General features: G+C 29.7%; 1 protein-coding gene across 1 annotated transcript in view; it reads left to right on the top strand.

The window, feature by feature from the left end:
- Positions 1-23137, top strand: part of LOC129813326 (transcriptional coactivator YAP1-like) — a 142701-nt gene extending 119564 nt beyond the window's left edge. Inside the window, exon 8 of the mRNA XM_055865686.1 lies at positions 11381-23137. Within this exon, the coding sequence (XP_055721661.1) occupies positions 11381-11610 (230 nt within the window). The 3' untranslated portion in view covers positions 11611-23137. The remainder of the gene's footprint in view (positions 1-11380) is intronic.
- The last annotated feature ends 795 nt before the right edge of the window (positions 23138-23932 follow it).

The following is a 23932-nucleotide window of genomic DNA, read 5'->3' as shown; positions in this document are numbered from 1 at the left end:
TCAGTATGTCTGATGATGTGATTAACTCTCAGCGTTGTCAATACACTTCCAGTGGTTTGTCAATAAGTTATTCAATGGAATGGGCTGTTATTTACTCAGGATCATTATGGGACAATATTAGGACATTACATCATAATACATTATAACATCATTATAATACATTATAACAACAACATAATACATTATAACATAATACATTATAACATCATACATTATAACATCATAATACATTATAACATCATAATACATTATAACAACATAATACATTATAACATCATACATTATAACAACATAATACATTATAACATCATAATACATTATAACATAATACATTATAACATAATACATTATAACATCATAATACATTATAACATAATACATTATAACATCATAATACATTATAACATAATACATTATAACATTATAATACATTATAACAACAACATAATACATTATAACATAATACATTATAACATCATACATTATAACAACATAATACATTATAACATCATAATACATTATAACAACATAATACATTATAACATAATACATTATAACATCATAATACATTATAACAACATCATAATACATTATAACATCATAATACATTATAACAACATCATAATACATTATAACATAATACATTATAACATAATACATTATAACATAATACATTATAACATAATACATTATAACATCATAATACATTATAACAACATAATACATTATAACATAATACATTATAACAACATAATACATTATAACATAATACATTATAACATCATCATAATACATTATAACAATATCATAATAGATTATAACAACATAATACATTATAACATAATACATTATAACAACATAATACATTATAACATAATACATTATAACATAATACATTATAACAACATAATACATTATAACATAATACATTATAACAACATAATACATTATAACATAATACATTATAACAACATAATACATTATAACAACATAATACATTATAACATAATACATTATAACATCATAATACATTATAACAACATCATAATACATTATAACAACATAATACATTATAACATCATAATACATTATAACAACATAATACATTATAACAACATCATAATACATTATAACATCATAATACATTATAACATCATAATACATTATAACATCATAATACATTATAACAACATAATACATTATAACATCATAATACATTATAACATAATACATTATAACATCATAATACATTATAACATCATAATACATTATAACATAATACATTATAACATAATACATTATAACATAATACATTATAACAACATAATACATTATAACATCATAATACATTATAACAACATCATAATACATTATAATAACATAATACATTATAACATCATAATACATTATAACATCATAATACATTATAACATCATAATACATTATAACAACATCATAATACATTATAACATCATAATACATTATAACATCATAATACATTATAACATCATAATACATTATAACAACATAATACATTATAACATCATAATACATTATAACATAATACATTATAACATCATAATACATTATAACATCATAATACATTATAACATAATACATTATAACATAATACATTATAACATAATACATTATAACAACATAATACATTATAACATCATAATACATTATAACAACATCATAATACATTATAACAACATAATACATTATAACATAATACATTATAACATCATAATACATTATAACAACATAATACATTATAACAACATAATACATTATAACATAATACATTATAACATCATAATACATTATAACAACATCATAATACATTATAACAACATAATACATTATAACATAATACATTATAACATAATACATTATAACAACATAATACATTATAACAACATAATACATTATAACATAATACATTATAACATAATACATTATAACAACATAATACATTATAACATAATACATTATAACATCATAATACATTATAACATAATACATTATAACATAATACATTATAACATAATACATTATAACATAATACATTATAACATCATCATAATACATTATAACATAATACATTATAACAACATCATAATACATTATAACATCATAATACATTATAACAATATCATAATACATTATAACATAATACATTATAACAACATAATAATACATTATAACAATATCATAATAGATTATAACATAATACATTATAACATCATAATACATTATAACATCATAATACATTATAACATCATAATACATTATAACATCATAATACATTATAACATCATAATACATTATAACATCATAATACATTATAACATCATAATACATTATAACAACATCATAATACATTATATCATAATACATTATAACATCATAATACATTATAACAACATAATACATTATAACATCATAATACATTATAACATCATAATACATTATAACATCATAATACATTATAACATCATAATACATTATAACATCATAATACATTATAACATCATAATACATTATAACATCATAATACATTATAACAACATCATAATACATTATATCATAATACATTATAACATCATAATACATTATAACAACATAATACATTATAACATCATAATACATTATAACATCATAATACATTATATCATAATACATTATAACATAATACATTATAACATCATAATACATTATAACATCATAATACATTATAACATCATAATACATTATAACATCATAATACATTATAACATCATAATACATTATAACATCATACTACATTATAACATCATAATACATTATAACATAATACATTATAACATAATACATTATAACATCATAATACATTATAACATAATACATTATAACATAATACATTATAACATAATACATTATAACATCATAATACATTATATCATAATACATTATAACATCATAATACATTAGAACATCATAATACATTATAACATCATAATACATTATAACATCATAATACATTATAACATCATAATACATTATAACATAATACATTATAACATAATACATTATAACATCATAATACATTATAACATAATACATTATAACATAATACATTATAACATAATACATTATAACATCATAATACATTATAACATAATACATTATAACATAATACATTATAACATCATAATACATTATAACATCATAATACATTATAACATAATACATTATAACATAATACATTATAACATCATAATACATTATAACATCATAATACATTATAACATAATACATTATAACATAATACATTATAACAACATAATACATTATAACATAATACATTATAACATAATACATTATAACATCATAATACATTATAACATAATACATTATAACAACATCATAATACATTATAACATCATAATACATTATAACATAATACATTATAACATAATACATTATAACATCATAATACATTATAACAACATAATACATTATAACAACATAATACATTATAACATAATACATTATAACATCATAATACATTATAACAACATCATAATACATTATAACAACATAATACATTATAACATAATACATTATAACATAATACATTATAACAACATAATACATTATAACAACATAATACATTATAACATAATACATTATAACATAATACATTATAACAACATAATACATTATAACATAATACATTATAACATCATAATACATTATAACATAATACATTATAACATAATACATTATAACATAATACATTATAACATAATACATTATAACATCATCATAATACATTATAACATAATACATTATAACAACATCATAATACATTATAACATCATAATACATTATAACAATATCATAATACATTATAACATAATACATTATAACAACATAATAATACATTATAACAATATCATAATAGATTATAACATAATACATTATAACATCATAATACATTATAACATCATAATACATTATAACATCATAATACATTATAACATCATAATACATTATAACATCATAATACATTATAACATCATAATACATTATAACATCATAATACATTATAACAACATCATAATACATTATATCATAATACATTATAACATCATAATACATTATAACAACATAATACATTATAACATCATAATACATTATAACATCATAATACATTATAACATCATAATACATTATAACATCATAATACATTATAACATCATAATACATTATAACATCATAATACATTATAACATCATAATACATTATAACAACATCATAATACATTATATCATAATACATTATAACATCATAATACATTATAACAACATAATACATTATAACATCATAATACATTATAACATCATAATACATTATATCATAATACATTATAACATAATACATTATAACATCATAATACATTATAACATCATAATACATTATAACATCATAATACATTATAACATCATAATACATTATAACATCATAATACATTATAACATCATACTACATTATAACATCATAATACATTATAACATAATACATTATAACATAATACATTATAACATCATAATACATTATAACATAATACATTATAACATAATACATTATAACATAATACATTATAACATCATAATACATTATATCATAATACATTATAACATCATAATACATTAGAACATCATAATACATTATAACATCATAATACATTATAACATCATAATACATTATAACATCATAATACATTATAACATAATACATTATAACATAATACATTATAACATCATAATACATTATAACATAATACATTATAACATAATACATTATAACATAATACATTATAACATCATAATACATTATAACATAATACATTATAACATAATACATTATAACATCATAATACATTATAACATAATACATTATAACATAATACATTATAACATCATAATACATTATAACATCATAATACATTATAACATAATACATTATAACATAATACATTATAACAACATAATACATTATAACATAATACATTATAACATAATACATTATAACATCATAATACATTATAACATAATACATTATAACAACATCATAATACATTATAACATCATAATACATTATAACATAATACATTATAACATAATACATTATAACATCATAATACATTATAACATAATACATTATAACATAATACATTATAACAACATCATAATACATTATAACAACATCATAATACATTATAACATAATACATTATAACATCATAATACATTATAACAACATCATAATACATTATAACATAATACATTATAACATCATAATACATTATAACATAATACATTATAACAACATAATACATTATAACATAATACATTATAACAACATAATACATTATAACAACATAATACATTATAACATAATACATTATAACATCATAATACATTATAACATAATACATTATAACATAATACATTATAACATCATAATACATTATAACATAATACATTATAACAACATAATACATTATAACATAATACATTATAACAACATAATACATTATAACATAATACATTATAACATCATAATACATTATAACATAATACATTATAACATCATCATAATACATTATAACAATATAATACATTATAACATAATACATTATAACATCATCATAATACATTATAACAATATAATACATTATAACATAATACATTATAACATCATAATACATTATAACAACATAATACATTATAACATAATACATTATAACAACATAATACATTATAACATAATACATTATAACATAATACATTATAACAACATAATACATTATAACATCATAATACATTATAACAACATAATACATTATAACAACATAATACATTATAACATCATCATAATACATTATAACAATATCATAATAGATTATAACATAATACATTATAACATAATACATTATAACATAATACATTATAACAATATCATAATAGATTATAACATAATACATTATAACATCATACATTATAACATAATACATTATAACATAATACATTATAACATAATACATTATAACAACATAATACATTATAACATAATACATTATAACATAATACATTATAACATAATACATTATAACATAATACATTATAACAACATAATACATTATAACATAATACATTATAACATAATACATTATAACATAATACATTATAACATAATACATTATAACATAATACATTATAACATCATAATACATTATAACAACAACATAATACATTATAACATAATACATTATAACATCATAATACATTATAACATAATACATTATAACATAATACATTATAACATAATACATTATAACAATATCATAATAGATTATAACATAATACATTATAACATAATACATTATAACATAATACATTATAACATAATACATTATAACATAATACATTATAACAACATAATACATTATATCATAATACATTATAACATAATACATTATAACATAATACATTATAACATAATACATTATAACAATATCATAATAGATTATAACATAATACATTATAACATAATACATTATAACATAATACATTATAACATAATACATTATAACATAATACATTATAACAACATAATACATTATAACATAATACATTATAACATAATACATTATAACATAATACATTATAACATAATACATTATAACAACATAATACATTATAACATAATACATTATAACAACATAATACATTATAACATAATACATTATAACATAATACATTATAACATAATACATTATAACATAATACATTATAACATAATACATTATAACATCATAATACATTATAACAACAACATAATACATTATAACATAATACATTATAACATCATAATACATTATAACATAATACATTATAACATAATACATTATAACATAATACATTATAACAATATCATAATAGATTATAACAAAATACATTATAACATAATACATTATAACATAATACATTATAACATAATACATTATAACATAATACATTATAACATAATACATTATAACAACATAATACATTATATCATAATACATTATAACATAATACATTATAACATAATACATTATAACATAATACATTATAACAATATCATAATAGATTATAACATAATACATTATAACATAATACATTATAACATAATACATTATAACATAATACATTATAACATAATACATTATAACAACATAATACATTATAACAACATAATACATTATATCATAATACATTATAACATAATACATTATAACATAATACATTATAACATAATACATTATAACATAATACATTATAACATAATACATTATAACATAATACATTATAACAACATAATACATTATATCATAATACATTATATCATAATACATTATAACATAATACATTATAACATCATAATACATTATAACATCATAATACATTATAACATAATACATTATAACATCATAATACATTATAACATCATAATACATTATAACATCATAATACATTATAACAACATAATACATTATAACATAATACATTATAACATAATACATTATAACAACATCATAATACATTATAACATCATCATAATACATTATAACAATATCATAATACATTATAACATAATACATTATAACATCATAATACATTATAACATAATACATTATAACATCATAATACATTATAACAACATCATAATACATTATAACAACATAATACATTATAACATAATACATTATAACATAATACATTATAACATAATACATTATAACAACATAATACATTATAACATAATACATTATAACATCATCATAATACATTATAACATCATAATACATTATAACATCATAATACATTATAACAACATAATACATTATAACAACATAATACATTATAACATAATACATTATAACATCATAATACATTATAACATCATCATAATACATTATAACATCATCATAATACATTATAACATAATACATTATAACATCATCATAATACATTATAACATCATAATACATTATAACAACATTATAATACATTATAACATCATAATACATTATAACAACATCATAATACATTATATCATAATACATTATAACATCATAATACATTATAACATAATACATTATAACATCATAATACATTATAACATCATAATACATTATAACATCATCATAATACATTATAACAACATAATACATTATAACAACATAATACATTATAACAACATAATACATTATAACAGCATAATACATTATAACATAATACATTATAACATCATAATACATTATAACATCATCATAATACATTATAACATCATCATAATACATTATAACATAATACATTATAACATCATCATAATACATTATAACATCATAATACATTATAACAACATTATAATACATTATAACATCATAATACATTATAACAACATCATAATACATTATATCATCATAATACATTATAACATCATAATACATTATAACAACATAATACATTATAACAGCATAATACATTATAACATAATACATTATAACATAATACATTATAACATCATCATAATACATTATAACATCATAATACATTATAACATAATACATTATAACATCATAATACATTATAACATCATAATACATTATAACATCATAATACATTATAACATCATAATACATTATAACAACATCATAATACATTATAACATCATAATACATTATAACATCATAATACATTATAACAACATAATACATTATAACATCATAATACATTATAACAACAACATAATACATTATAACATCATAATACATTATAACATAATACATTATAACATCATAATACATTATAACATCATAATACATTATAACATCATAATACATTATAACATCATAATACATTATAACAACATAATACATTATAACATAATACATTATAACATAATACATTATAACAACATCATAATACATTATAACATCATCATAATACATTATAACAATATCATAATACATTATAACATAATACATTATAACATCATAATACATTATAACAACATCATAATACATTATAACAACATAATACATTATAACATCATACATTATAACAACATAATACATTATAACATAATACATTATAACATAATACATTATAACATAATACATTATAACAACATAATACATTATAACATAATACATTATAACATCATCATAATACATTATAACATCATAATACATTATAACAACATTATAATACATTATAACATCATAATACATTATAACAACATCATAATACATTATAACATAATACATTATAACATCATAATACATTATAACATCATAATACATTATAACATCATCATAATACATTATAACAACATAATACATTATAACATCATACATTATAACATAATACATTATAACATAATACATTATAACATCATAATACATTATAACATCATCATAATACATTATAACATCATCATAATACATTATAACATAATACATTATAACATCATCATAATACATAATAACATCATAATACATTATAACAACATTATAATACATTATAACATCATAATACATTATAACAACATCATAATACATTATAACATAATACATTATAACATCATAATACATTATAACATCATAATACATTATAACATCATCATAATACATTATAACATAATACATTATAACAACATAATACATTATAACAACATAATACATTATAACATAATACATTATAACATCATAATACATTATAACATCATCATAATACATTATAACATCATCATAATACATTATAACATAATACATTATAACATCATCATAATACATTATAACATTATAATACATTATAACATCATAATACATTATAACAACATCATAATACATTATAACAACATAATACATTATAACAACATAATACATTATAACATCATAATACATTATAACATCATAATACATTATAACATCATAATACATTATAACAACATAATACATTATAACATCATACTACATTATAACATAATACATTATAACATAATACATTATAACATCATAATACATTATAACATCATAATACATTATAACATAATACATTATAACATCATAATACATTATAACATAATACATTATAACATAATACATTATAACATAATACATTATAACATCATAATACATTATATCATAATACATTATAACATCATAATACATTAGAACATCATAATACATTATAACATCATAATACATTATAACATCATAATACATTATAACATCATAATACATTATAACATAATACATTATAACATAATACATTATAACATCATAATACATTATAACATAATACATTATAACATAATACATTATAACATAATACATTATAACATCATAATACATTATATCATAATACATTATAACATCATAATACATTAGAACATCATAATACATTATAACATCATAATACATTATAACATCATAATACATTATAACATAATACATTATAACATCATAATACATTATAACATAATACATTATAACATAATACATTATAACATAATACATTATAACATCATAATACATTATATCATAATACATTATAACATCATAATACATTAGAACATCATAATACATTATAACATCATAATACATTATAACATCATAATACATTATAACATCATAATACATTATAACATAATACATTATAACATAATACATTATAACATAATACATTATAACAACATCATAATACATTATAACAACATAATACATTATAACAACATAATACATTATAACAACATAATACATTATAACATCATAATAATACATTATAACAATATCATAATACATTATAACAACATAATACATTATAACAACATAATACATTATAACATCATAATACATTATAACATAATACATTATAACATCATAATACATTATAACATCATCATAATACATTATAACATCATCATAATACATTATAACATAATACATTATAACAACATAATACATTATAACATCATAATACATTATAACATCATAATACATTATAACATCATAATACATTATAACATCATAATACATTATAACAACATAATACATTATAACATCATACTACATTATAACATAATACATTATAACATAATACATTATAACATCATAATACATTATAACATCATAATACATTATAACATAATACATTATAACAACATAATACATTATAACAACATCATAATACATTATAACAACATAATACATTATAACATCATAATAATACATTATAACTTTACATAACACATCCATGTGGTTGTTTTGTCATAATCAGGGGACTCCCTGTCGGTCTCCATGGAAACACATCCCGGTCGTTTCCCTGACTACCTGGACGTCATCCCGGGGACAGATGTAGACCTGGGCACGCTGGAGAACAAGAGCATGACCATGGAGGGCGAAGAGCCTAGTCTCCAGGAAGCATTGAGCTCCGACATCCTAGACGACATGGAGTCTGTTCTGGCGGCCACCAAGATGGACAAGGAGAGCTTCCTCACATGGTTATAGACCAAGCTGGACCTGCGCCTCATCACGGAGAAGCTATAGTATACAACATCGGTTTACAAACTTGTTTTTGCTTCATGACCCACCAATTGAGGTGGGTGTTTAGTCATGACCCACCACAAGATTTGAGCGGTGGAACAACACGCTCTGACCCGCAGGTATATAGCAGAGAGGATCCTGGGATGAGCTCCTATGGGCTCTATAGGAGAGACAGAGCTTCGTACTCTGCTCTTCTCTCCTATAGTCTACACGTTCACCTGCTGCCTAGTCAAACTCTCAGACCAGTGAACGATGTGTAGTTGCCTTGATTAAAACAACAATCTGTTCCTCCTTCCTAGATAGGAATAATATCTGTCATCGGGCAGCACACATGATAACATGGCCGACTGACGCATTCATTTACATTTACATTTAAGTCATTTAGCAGATGCTCTTATCCAGAGCGACTTACAAATTGGAAAGTCCATACATATTCATCCTGGTCCCCCCGTGGGAATTGAACCCTGGTCCCCCCCGTGGGAATTGAACCCACAACCCTGGCATTGCAAGCGCCATGCTCTACCAACTGAGCCACACGTTGTTTCTGTTGTTTCTATGTCTTTATTTTTGTTGTCTGTGTCTTCAAGGCTGGCCTGTGAACACACAATTTATTCAAAGGTCCCCGAATCTTTTCACACGGCTGGCATTCTCAATCTGTCCATCGTCTTTACCTGGTGCAGGGCAGCTGCTTGTTTGTTTCTCCACCTTTACATCTAGGGTATCTCAGCTGCTGGCCGGCCGGCAAGGGGCTTGCTGCTCTCCTTCTCCCCCAACGCCCATGTCTGATCTGGGCGGCTGCCTGCCTGTAGTCCTCTCACCTCGGCCCCGGGCTTCCTGACAATAGCATTCGAGAATTGTATTATCCTGCCTTTTAAACAAAAAAAAAATTCATGTATTTTACATTGTTGTTTAAATAGTTTTTTGTTTTTTAAATGATGAGCCTGAGAAAACACAAAATGATGAAGTTGATTTGGAAGGTTAGTTTAGGTACGTTAGGTTAGAGCCACACCCCAAAATGGCACATATTCCTGACATAGTATACACTACTATGGCCCCGGGTAGTAGTGCACCAGATAGGGTATAGGGTGCTATTTGGAACATAGCCTAGGGTACACAAGATGGAGTCCCTGTTAGCTCTGTTAGCTCTGTGTGGTGGTGATGGGGGATGGGCTGTTGCCTGGAGCCTGGGCCGGGGACCTCGTATACTATACTATACTCAGTGGTGGAGAAAGTACCCAACTGTCATACTTGATTAAAATGTAAAGATACCTTAATAGAAAATGTCTCAAGTAAAAGGGAATGTAACCCAGTAAAATACAACTTGAGTAAAAGTGTAAAAGTATTTTGTTTTAAATATACTTTAGTATCAAAAGTAAAAGTATAAATCACTTAAAAGTCCTTCCATTAAACAAACCAGACCTCACCATTTTCTTGTTTTTTAAATTTAGAAATAGCCAGGGGTACACGCCAACATAATTTACAAAAGAAGCATGCGTGTTTACTGAGTCCGCCAGATCAGAGGCAGTAGGGATGACCAGGGACGTTCTCTGTTTAGTGAGTCCTCCAGATCAGAGGCAGTAGGGATGACCAGGGATGTTCTCTGTTTAGTGAGTCCGCCAGATCAGAGGCAGTAGGGATGACCAGGGACGTTCTCTGTTTAGTGAGTCCGCCAGATCAGAGGCAGTAGGGATGACCAGGGATGTTCTCTGTTTAGTGAGTCCCCCAGATCAGAGGCAGTAGGGATGACCAGGGATGTTCTCTGTTTAGTGAGTCCTCCAGATCAGAGACAGTAGGGATGACCAGGGATGTTCTCTGTTTAGTGAGTCCTCCAGATCAGAGCCAGTAGGGATGACCAGGGATGTTCTCTGTTTAGTGATTCCTCCAGATCAGAGGCAGTAGGGATGACCAGGGATGTTCTCTGTTTAGTGAGTCCTCCAGATCAGAGGCAGTAGGGATGACCAGGGATGTTCTCTGTTTAGTGAGTCCTCCAGATCAGAGGCAGTAGGGATGACCAGGGATGTTCTCTGTTTAGTGACTCCTCCAGATCAGAAGCAGTAGGGATGACCAGGGATGTTCTCTGTTTAGTGAGTCCTCCAGATCAGAGGCAGTAGGGACGACCAGGGATGTTCTCTGTTTAGTGAGTCCTCCAGATCAGAGGCAGTAGGGATGACCAGGGATGTTCTATGTTTAGTGAGTCCTCCAGATCAGAGGCAGTAGGGATGACCAGGGATGTTCTCTTGATAACTTTGGGAATTAGACTATTTTCCTGCTTGTAAGGAGTGCTTTTGGGAGTCAGGGAAAATGTATGGAGTAAAAATTACACTATTTTATTTAGGAATGTAGTGAAGTAAAAGTATAAGTTGTCAAAAATGTAAATAATAAAGTACAGATACTCCAAAAACGACTTAAGTAATACTTTAAAGTATTTTTACTTAAGTACTTTACACCACTGACTATACAATACGATACGATACTATATTATTCAATACTATACGATGCACACTGCTGCTGCTTGGCTGTGCTAGCATGTTTATAAATTCAACCTTTCTTTGTCAAATCAAGTGCCTTCAGTTGTATTTTTTAACCAGCCCTAAAATAACTACCATTGTAGGTTTTGGGGTTTTGACACTTTTGTAAAATAACTAACCTAAAATAACACAATGTCACAACAGGTGTAAATATACGTTTCATGACTGTTATGACCATATTATGACAGGTTGTTATGAGGTAAAGTGTTTCTGGGATTTCTTTATTTTTAATGAACCCTAGCTTCTTTATATTTCATTCTTATTTCTGTTTTATCGTTTAATAATCTTCTAAGTTAATTAGGTTAATATTTCATGATTTATTATAGATCAAACTGCTTTTTAGTTTTTCCCTTTATCTCTATGTTTTATAGGTAGATTGAGACATTTTAACCGGGTCACCTTTCAGAACATCACTGCAGCAGGGTCCAACTGACACGGGGCTCTTCAGAACCAACACCAGAATCAGTTACAAGTTGCCTCTTTCACCGGGTCATGATTCCTGGTTGGTGGATTCGTTGTGATTTTATCAGGGTTAGGGTTATTGTAGCCTTATCAATCACACTCAGCTTTCATTCTACCTGAGGATATTCTTAATCAATAACCCTCCCCCCAACAAAAGGAACAGTTTGAAGAAAACAAGGAAACAAGAGGCCCTTTGGATCAATATGAACTGGTTTGATGATAGCGTCCCAAGTGGCACCCTACGTAGTTCACTACTCCATACATGTCAAAAGTAGTGCACCCTATTCCCTACGTAGTTCACTACTCCATACATGTCAAAAGTAGTGCACCCTATTCCTACGTAGTTCACTACTCCATACATGTCAAAGTAGTGCACCCTATTCCCTACGTAGTTCACTACTCCATACATGTCAAAGTAGTGCACCCTATTCCTACGTAGTTCACTACTCAATACATGTCAAAGTAGTGCACCCTATTCCTACGTAGTTCACTACTCAATACATGTCAAAAGTAGTGCACCCTATTCCCTACGTAGTTCACTACTCCATACATGTCAAAAGTAGTGCACCCTATTCCTACGTAGTTCACTACTCAATACATGTCAAAAGTAGTGCACCCTATTCCCTACGAAGTTCACTACTGCATACATGTCAAAAGTAGTGCACCCTATTCCCTACGTAGTTCACTACTCCATACATGTCAAAGTAGTGCACCCTATTCCCTACGAAGTTCACTACTGCATACATGTCAAAAGTAGTGCACCCTATTCCCTACGTAGTTCACTACTCCATACATGTCAAAGTAGTGCACCCTATTCCCTACGTATTTCACTACTCAATACATGTCAAAAGTAGTGCACCCTATTCCCTACGTAGTTCACTACTCCATACATGTCAGAAGTAGTGCACCCTATTCCCTACGAAGTTCACTACTGCATACATGTCAAAAGTAGTGCACCTTGTAGGGAATAGGGTGTCATTTAGGAGCCAGTGATTATCTCCATGTCTGAAAGGCAGTCTATGGACTCACTGCCCTGACCTGCTGTTTTGTGCTGAAACAGATGGTGGCTAGGACATGTTTTAGCTGGTTAGAAAAGCATTTTTATGAGATTACAGCCGGGGCTTGATTTGATCAATGGTAGATGTGAGTTACAGCATGGGGACTCTAGTTGGTGTACAGTTAGAATGTCTCCTCATGAGAAAAAATATAAAAAATCCCTCAGCTATGATTTTACTAAAGTCAGGAATTGTTGTGATGAGTTATTTTTGTATTTTTTTTTTAAAACATTTCCTCATAATTCTTCTTCCAAATGATACTGAATCTGCCTTCGCAGGTGACAAAAATTATGAAAATGATTTGTTATTATCAACCGCTATCTGTCTTAACTACACATGTATAAGCGAATGAGAGCATGACTTAGGGTTTGAGGTAACAGAGATGTCTGAGTAGTCGTAGAGGCAAAATGCCATCTGTAGACATGGTGGCCATTTTGATTGACTAACCCTGTGAGGACTCTAGGAGATCTAGAATAGAACAAACAAGTGGTGTTTCTTCTTATTTGATATTTTTGTCACGAGTTTGTTTCCATTGTTCCAGAACAAGAGAACACTACAGCATCATTCTGTTATTGCTATATTTCTTCTTCTATGCTCAGAATCGGTATGTTCTCAGATGTTTAAATGGTGATGACTCTCAGGGCTCTATTCCAGCCGTATCGCGGTAATTGAGCATCACGGCGTGATTGAAATTTAAAGGCAATGCCTTCGCGTTAGCAGACTGCATTTGACGGTAAAAGCTGAAAATGCCGGCTCAATAGGAAATTACCTTTACATTTCTAGTGCGCTATGTGTAACACTTCAGCGATCCAGACTGAGTAGAGCCCTAACACATTATCCAGACTGAATAGAGCCCTAACACATTATCCAGACTGAATAGAGCCCTAACACATTATCCAGACTGAATAGAGCCCTAACACATTATCCAGACTGAATAGAGCCCTAACACATTATCCAGACTGAATAGAGCCCTAACACATTATCCAGACTGAATAGAGCCCTAACACATTATCCAGACTGAATAGAGCCCTAACACATTATCCAGACTGAATAGAGCCCTAACACATTATCCAGACTGAATAGAGCCCTAACACATGATCCAGACTGAATAGAGCCCTAACACATTATCCAGACTGAATAGAGCCCTAACACATTATCCAGACTGAATAGAGCCCTAACACATTATCCAGACTGAATAAAGCCCTAACACATTATCCAGAGCCCTAACACATTATCCAGACTGAATAAAGCCCTAACACATTATCCAGAGCCCTAACAAATTATCCAGACTGAATAGAGCCCTAACACAGATCCAGACTGAATAGAGCCCTAACACATTATCCAGACTGAATAGAGCCCTAACACATTACCCAGACTGAATAGAGCCCTAACACATTATCCAGACTGAATAGAGCCCTAACACATTACCCAGACTGAATAGAGCCCTAACACATTATCCAGACTGAATAGAGCCCTAACACATTATCCAGACTGAATAGAGCCCTAACACATTATCCAGACTGAATAGAGCCCTAACACATTACCCAGACTGAATAGAGCCCTAACACATTACCCAGACTGAATAGAGCCCTAACACATTACCCAGACTGAATAGAGCCCTAACACATTACCCAGACTGAATAGAGCCCTAACACATTATCCAGACTGAATAGAGCCCTAACACATTATCCAGACTGAATAGAGCCCTAACACATTATCCAGACTGAATAGAGCCCTAACACATTATCCAGACTGAATAGAGCCCTAACACATTATCCAGACTGAATAGAGCCCTAACACATTATCCAGGCTGAATAGAGCCCTAACACATTATCCAGACTGAATAGAGCCCTATCACATTATCCAGACTGAATAGAGCCCTAACACATTATCCAGACTGAATAGAGCCCTAACACATTATCCAGACTGAATAGAGCCCTAACACATTATCCAGACTGAATAGAGCCCTAACACATTATCCAGACTGAATAGAGCCCTAACACATTATCCAGACTGAATAGAGCCCTAACACATTATCCAGGCTGAATAGAGCCCTAACACATTATCCAGACTGAATAGAGCCCTATCACATTATCCAGACTGAATAGAGCCCTAACACATTATCCAGACTGAATAGAGCCCTAACACATTACCCAGACTGAATAGAGCCCTAACACATTACCCAGACTGAATAGAGCCCTAACACATTATCCAGACTGAATAGAGCCCTAACACATTATCCAGACCCCTAACAAATTATCCAGACTGAATAGAGCCCTAACACATTATCCAGACTGAATAGAGCCCTAGCACATTATCCAGACTGAATAGAGCCCTAACACATTATCCAGACTGAATAGAGCCCTAACACATTATCCAGAGCCCTAACACATTATCCAGACTGAATAGAGCCCTAACACATTACCCAGACTGAATAGAGCCCTAACACATTACCCAGACTGAATAGAGCCCTAACACATTATCCAGACTGAATAGAGCCCTAACACATTATCCAGACTGAATAGAGCCCTAACACATTATCCAGAGCCCTAACACATTATCCAGACTGAATAGAGCCCTAACACATTATCCAGACTGAATAGAGCCCTAACACATTATCCAGACTGAATAGAGCCCTAACACATGACCCAGACTGAATAGAGCCCTAACACATTATCCAGAGCCCTAACACATTATCCAGAGCCCTAACACATTATCCAGACTGAATAGAGCCCTAACACATTATCCAGACTGAATAGAGCCCTAACACATTATCCAGACTGAATAGAGCCCTAACAAATTATCCAGACTGAATAGAGCCCTAACTCATTATCCAGACTGAATAGAGCCCTAACACATGACCCAGACTGAATAGAGCCCTAACACATTATCCAGAGCCCTAACACATTATCCAGAGCCCTAACACATTATGCAGACTGAATAGAGCCCTAACACATTATCCAGACCCCTAACAAATTATCCAGACTGAATAGAGCCCTAACACATTATCCAGAGCCCTAACACATTATCCAGACTGAATAGAGCCCTAACACATTATCCAGACTGAATAGAGCCCTAACACATTATCCAGACTGAATAGAGCCCTAACACATTACCCAGACTGAATAGAGCCCTAACACATTACCCAGACTGAATAGAGCCCTAACACATTATCCAGACTGAATAGAGCCCTAACACATTATCCAGAGCCCTAACACATTATCCATATTGTCTGCCATAGAGGAAGGACATCTGGACGACTGATGATATATAGCTACACTACAAAGCCAAGATGCTAAATTGGCAGTATTTACCTTTTTACAGAACAAATGTTTTACATTGTTACCATGTACATTTTGAGTGTGGATTATGTTTTCAGTCATTTCCATTCAGTTCATTATCTTGCTGATCATGTATAGTACTGATTGTGGCTATTGAATGGACGGGTTAAACAGTGAGAGAGACAGAACAAGGCAACTAAAGGGACGTTTCTTGTAATTGTTGGCGGTCTGCTACTCTACCGTGCTTGTATTGCACATATACAGAATGTTGGCAGAAATGATTTATTTGTCACAGAAGTGTGACTTTGGCCATAGCTAGTTTGTGTAATTGTCAGACTAAATCAAACCAAATCAATGTTTATTTGTCACGTGCGCCGAATACAACAGGTGTGGTAGACTTTACAGTGAAATGCTTACTTACAGGCTCTAACCAATTGTGCAAAAAATGTATTAGGTGAACAATGGGTAGGTACAGTTAACTGTTGACTGTCTTTAGAGCGTAGTACTAACCACTGTCAGACTACAGTTAACTGTTGACTGTCTTTGGAGCAGGACTAACCACTGTCAGACTACAGTTAACTGTTGACTGTCTTTGGAGCAGGACTAACCACTGTCAGACTACAGTTAACTGTCTTTGGAGCAGGACTAACCACTGTCAGACTACAGTTAACTGTCTTTGGAGCAGGACTAACCACTGTCAGACTACAGTTAACTGTCTTTGGAGCAGGACTAACCACTGTCAGACTACAGTTAACTGTTGACTGTCTTTGGAGCAGGACTAACCACTGTCAGACTACAGTTAACAGTTGACTGTCTTTGGAGCAGGACTAACCACTGTCAGACTACAGTTGACTGTCTTTGGAGCAGGACTAACCACTGTCAGACTACAGTTAACTGTCTTTGGAGCAGGACTAACCACTGTCAGACTACAGTTAACTGTTGACTGTCTTTGGAGCAGGACTAACCACTGTCAGACTACAGTTAACAGTTGACTGTCTTTGGAGCAGGACTAACCACTGTCAGACTACAGTTGACTGTCTTTGGAGCAGGACTAACCACTGTCAGACTACAGTTAACTGTCTTTGGAGCAGGACTAACCACTGTCAGACTACAGTTAACTGTCTTTGGAGCAGGACTAATCACTGTCAGACTACAGTTAACTGTTGACTGTCTTTGGAGCAGGACTAATCACTGTCAGACTACAGTTAACTGTTGACTGTCTTTGGAGCAGGACTAACCACTGTCACACTACAGTTAACTGTTAACTGTCTTTGGAGCAGGACTAATCACTGTCAGTCTACAGTTAACTGTTGACTGTCTTTGGAGCAGGACTAACCACTGTCAGGCTACAGTTAACTGTTGACTGTCTTTGGAGCAGGACTAACCACTGTCAGACTACAGTTAACTGTCTTTGGAGCAGGACTAACCACTGTCAGACTACAGTTAACTGTTGACTGTCTTTGGAGCAGGACTAACCACTGTCAGACAGCAGTTAACTGTCTTTGGAGCAGGACTAACCACTGTCAGACTACAGTTAACTGTCTTTGGAGCAGGACTAACCACTGTCAGACTACAGTTAACTGTTGACTGTCTTTGGAGCAGGACTAACCACTGTCAGACTACAGTTAACTGTTGACTGTCTTTGGAGCAGGACTAACCACTGTCAGACTACAGTTAACAGTTGACTGTCTTTGGAGCAGGAATAACCACTGTCAGGCTACAGTTAACTGTTGACTGTCTTTGGAGCAGGACTAACCACTGTCAGACTACAGTTAACTGTTGACTGTCTTTGGAGCAGGACTAACCACTGTCAGACTACAGTTAACTGTTGACTGTCTTTGGAGCAGGACTAACCACTGTCAGACTACAGTTAACTGTCTTTGGAGCAGGACTAACCACTGTCAGACTACAGTTAACTGTCTTTGGAGCAGGACTAACCACTGTCAGACTACAGTTAACTGTTGACTGTCTTTGGAGCAGGACTAACCACTGTCAGACTACAGTTAACTGTTGACTGTCTTTGGAGCAGGACTAACCACTGTCAGACTACAGTTAACTGTTGACTGTCTTTGGAGCAGGACTAACCACTGTCAGACTACAGTTAACTGTTGACTGTCTTTGGAGCAGGACTAACCACTGTCAGACTACAGTTAACTGTCTTTGGAGCAGGACTAACCACTGTCAGACTACAGTTAACTGTTGACTGTCTTTGGAGCAGGACTAACCACTGTCAGACTACAGTTAACTGTTGACTGTCTTTGGAGCAGGACTAACCACTGTCAGACTACAGTTAACTGTCTTTGGAGCAGGACTAACCACTGTCAGACTACAGTTAACTGTCTTTGGAGCAGGACTAACCACTGTCAGACTACAGTTAACTGTTGACTGTCTTTGGAGCAGGACTAACCACTGTCAGACTACAGTTAACTGTTGACTGTCTTTGGAGCAGGACTAACCACTGTCAGACTACAGTTAACTGTTGACTGTCTTTGGAGCAGGACTAACCACTGTCAGACTACAGTTAACTGTTGACTGTCTTTGGAGCAGGACTAACCACTGTCAGACTACAGTTAACTGTTGACTGTCTTTGGAGCAGGACTAACCACTGTCAGACTACAGTTAACTGTCTTTGGAGCAGGACTAACCACTGTCAGACTACAGTTAACTGTCTTTGGAGCAGGACTAACCACTGTCAGACTACAGTTAACTGTTGACTGTCTTTTGAGCATGACTAACCACTGTCAGACTACAGTTAACTGTTGACTGTCTTTGGAGCAGGACTAACCACTGTCAGACTACAGTTAACTGTTGACTGTCTTTGGAGCAGGACTAACCACTGTCAGACTACAGTTAACTGTTGACTGTCTTTGGAGCAGGACTAACCACTGTCAGACTACAGTTAACTGTTGACTGTCTTTGGAGCAGGACTAACCACTGTCAGACTACAGTTAACTGTTGACTGTCTTTGGAGCAGGACTAACCACTGTCAGACTTCAGTTAACTGTCTTTGGAGCAGGACTAACCACTGTCAGACTACAGTTAACTGTTGACTGTCTTTGGAGCAGGACTAACCACTGTCAGACTACAGTTAACTGTCTTTGGAGCAGGACTAACCACTGTCAGACTACAGTTAACTGTCTTTGGAGCAGGACTAACCACTGTCAGACTACAGTTAACTGTTGACTGTCTTTGGAGCAGGACTAACCACTGTCAGACTACAGTTAACTGTCTTTGGAGCAGGACTAACCACTGTCAGACTACAGTTAACTGTCTTTGGAGCAGGACTAACCACTGTCAGACTACAGTTAACTGTTGACTGTCTTTGGAGCAGGACTAACCACTGTCAGACTACAGTTAACTGTTAACTGTCTTTGGAGCAGGACTAACCACTTTCAGACTACAGTTAACTGTTGACTGTCTTTGGAGCAGGACTAACCACTGTCAGACTACAGTTAACTGTCTTTGGAGCAGGACTAACCACTGTCAGACTACAGTTAACTGTTGACTGTCTTTGGAGCAGGACTAACCACTGTCAGACTACAGTTAACTGTCTTTGGAGCAGGACTAACCACTGTCAGACTACAGTTAACTGTCTTTGGAGCAGGACTAACCACTGTCAGACTACAGTTAACTGTTGACTGTCTTTGGAGCAGGACTAACCACTGTCAGACTACAGTTAACTGTTAACTGTCTTTGGAGCAGGACTAACCACTGTCAGACTACAGTTAAATGTCTTTGGAGCAGGACTAACCACTGTCAGACTACAGTTAACTGTTGACTGTCTTTGGAGCAGGACTAACCACTGTCAGACTACAGTTAACTGTTAACTGTCTTTGGAGCAGGACTAACCACTGTCAGACTACAGTTAACTGTTGACTGTCTTTGGAGCAGGACTAACCACTGTCAGACTACAGTTAACTGTTAACTGTCTTTGGAGCAGGACTAACCACTGTCAGACTACAGTTAACTGTTAACTGTCTTTGGAGCAGGACTAACCACTCATGATTAAAGGATTGGTATTTAGACATTATCTAAATGCACACAACAAAAATGAAACTATATTCAGTAACCTGTGATCATGTTATAGATATTATTTGCATGTATTTTTATCTTTATCTTCTTCTATAATACTTTGAATTGGAATAAAGTGTATACGTTCTGGTAATTATGTCTGGAGTGGATTTCTGGAGGTTCTACACACACCCGTTAACTCATAACTGTAATCTATTCTGTAGGAGAGATATGATTTGTGTGGTTTGCATAAAAAGGCTGGTGGTAATTTCTAATGGCAAAAATCTATTTTCTTCTAACAGGTGATGATGATAATACTATAAGCAAACCCAGACTCACATCTTCTATTTACCAGTATAATACATCTCTTTACCAGTATAATACATCTCTTTACCAGTATCTCTTTACCAGTATAATACATCTCTTTACTAGTATAATACATCTCTTTACCAGTATCTCTTTACCAGTATAATACATCTCTTTACCAGTATAATACATCTCTTTACCAGTATAATACATCTCTTTACTAGTATAATACATCTCTTTACCAGTATCTCTTTACCAGTATAATACATCTCTTTACTAGTATAATACATCTCTTTACCAGTATCTCTTTACCAGTATAATACATCTCTTTACCAGTATAATACATCTCTTTACCAGTATAATACATCTCTTTACCAGTATCTCTTTACCAGTATAATACATCTCTTTACCAGTATAATACATCTCTTTACCAGTATCTCTTTATCAGTATAATACATCTCTTTACCAGTATAATACATCTCTTTACCAGTATAATACATCTCTTTACCAGTATAATACATCTCTTTACCAGTATAATACATCTCTTTACCAGTATAATACATATCTTTACCAGTATAATACATCTCTTTACCAGTATCTCTTTACCAGTATAATACATCTCTTTACCAGTATAATACATCTC

The sequence above is a fragment of the Salvelinus fontinalis genome, chromosome 16 (genome assembly GCF_029448725.1).
Source record: "Salvelinus fontinalis isolate EN_2023a chromosome 16, ASM2944872v1, whole genome shotgun sequence".
Taxonomy (NCBI): domain Eukaryota; kingdom Metazoa; phylum Chordata; class Actinopteri; order Salmoniformes; family Salmonidae; genus Salvelinus; species Salvelinus fontinalis.
Note: the sequence above shows the minus strand (reverse complement) of the source record. Positions and strands in the feature narration are given on the sequence as shown.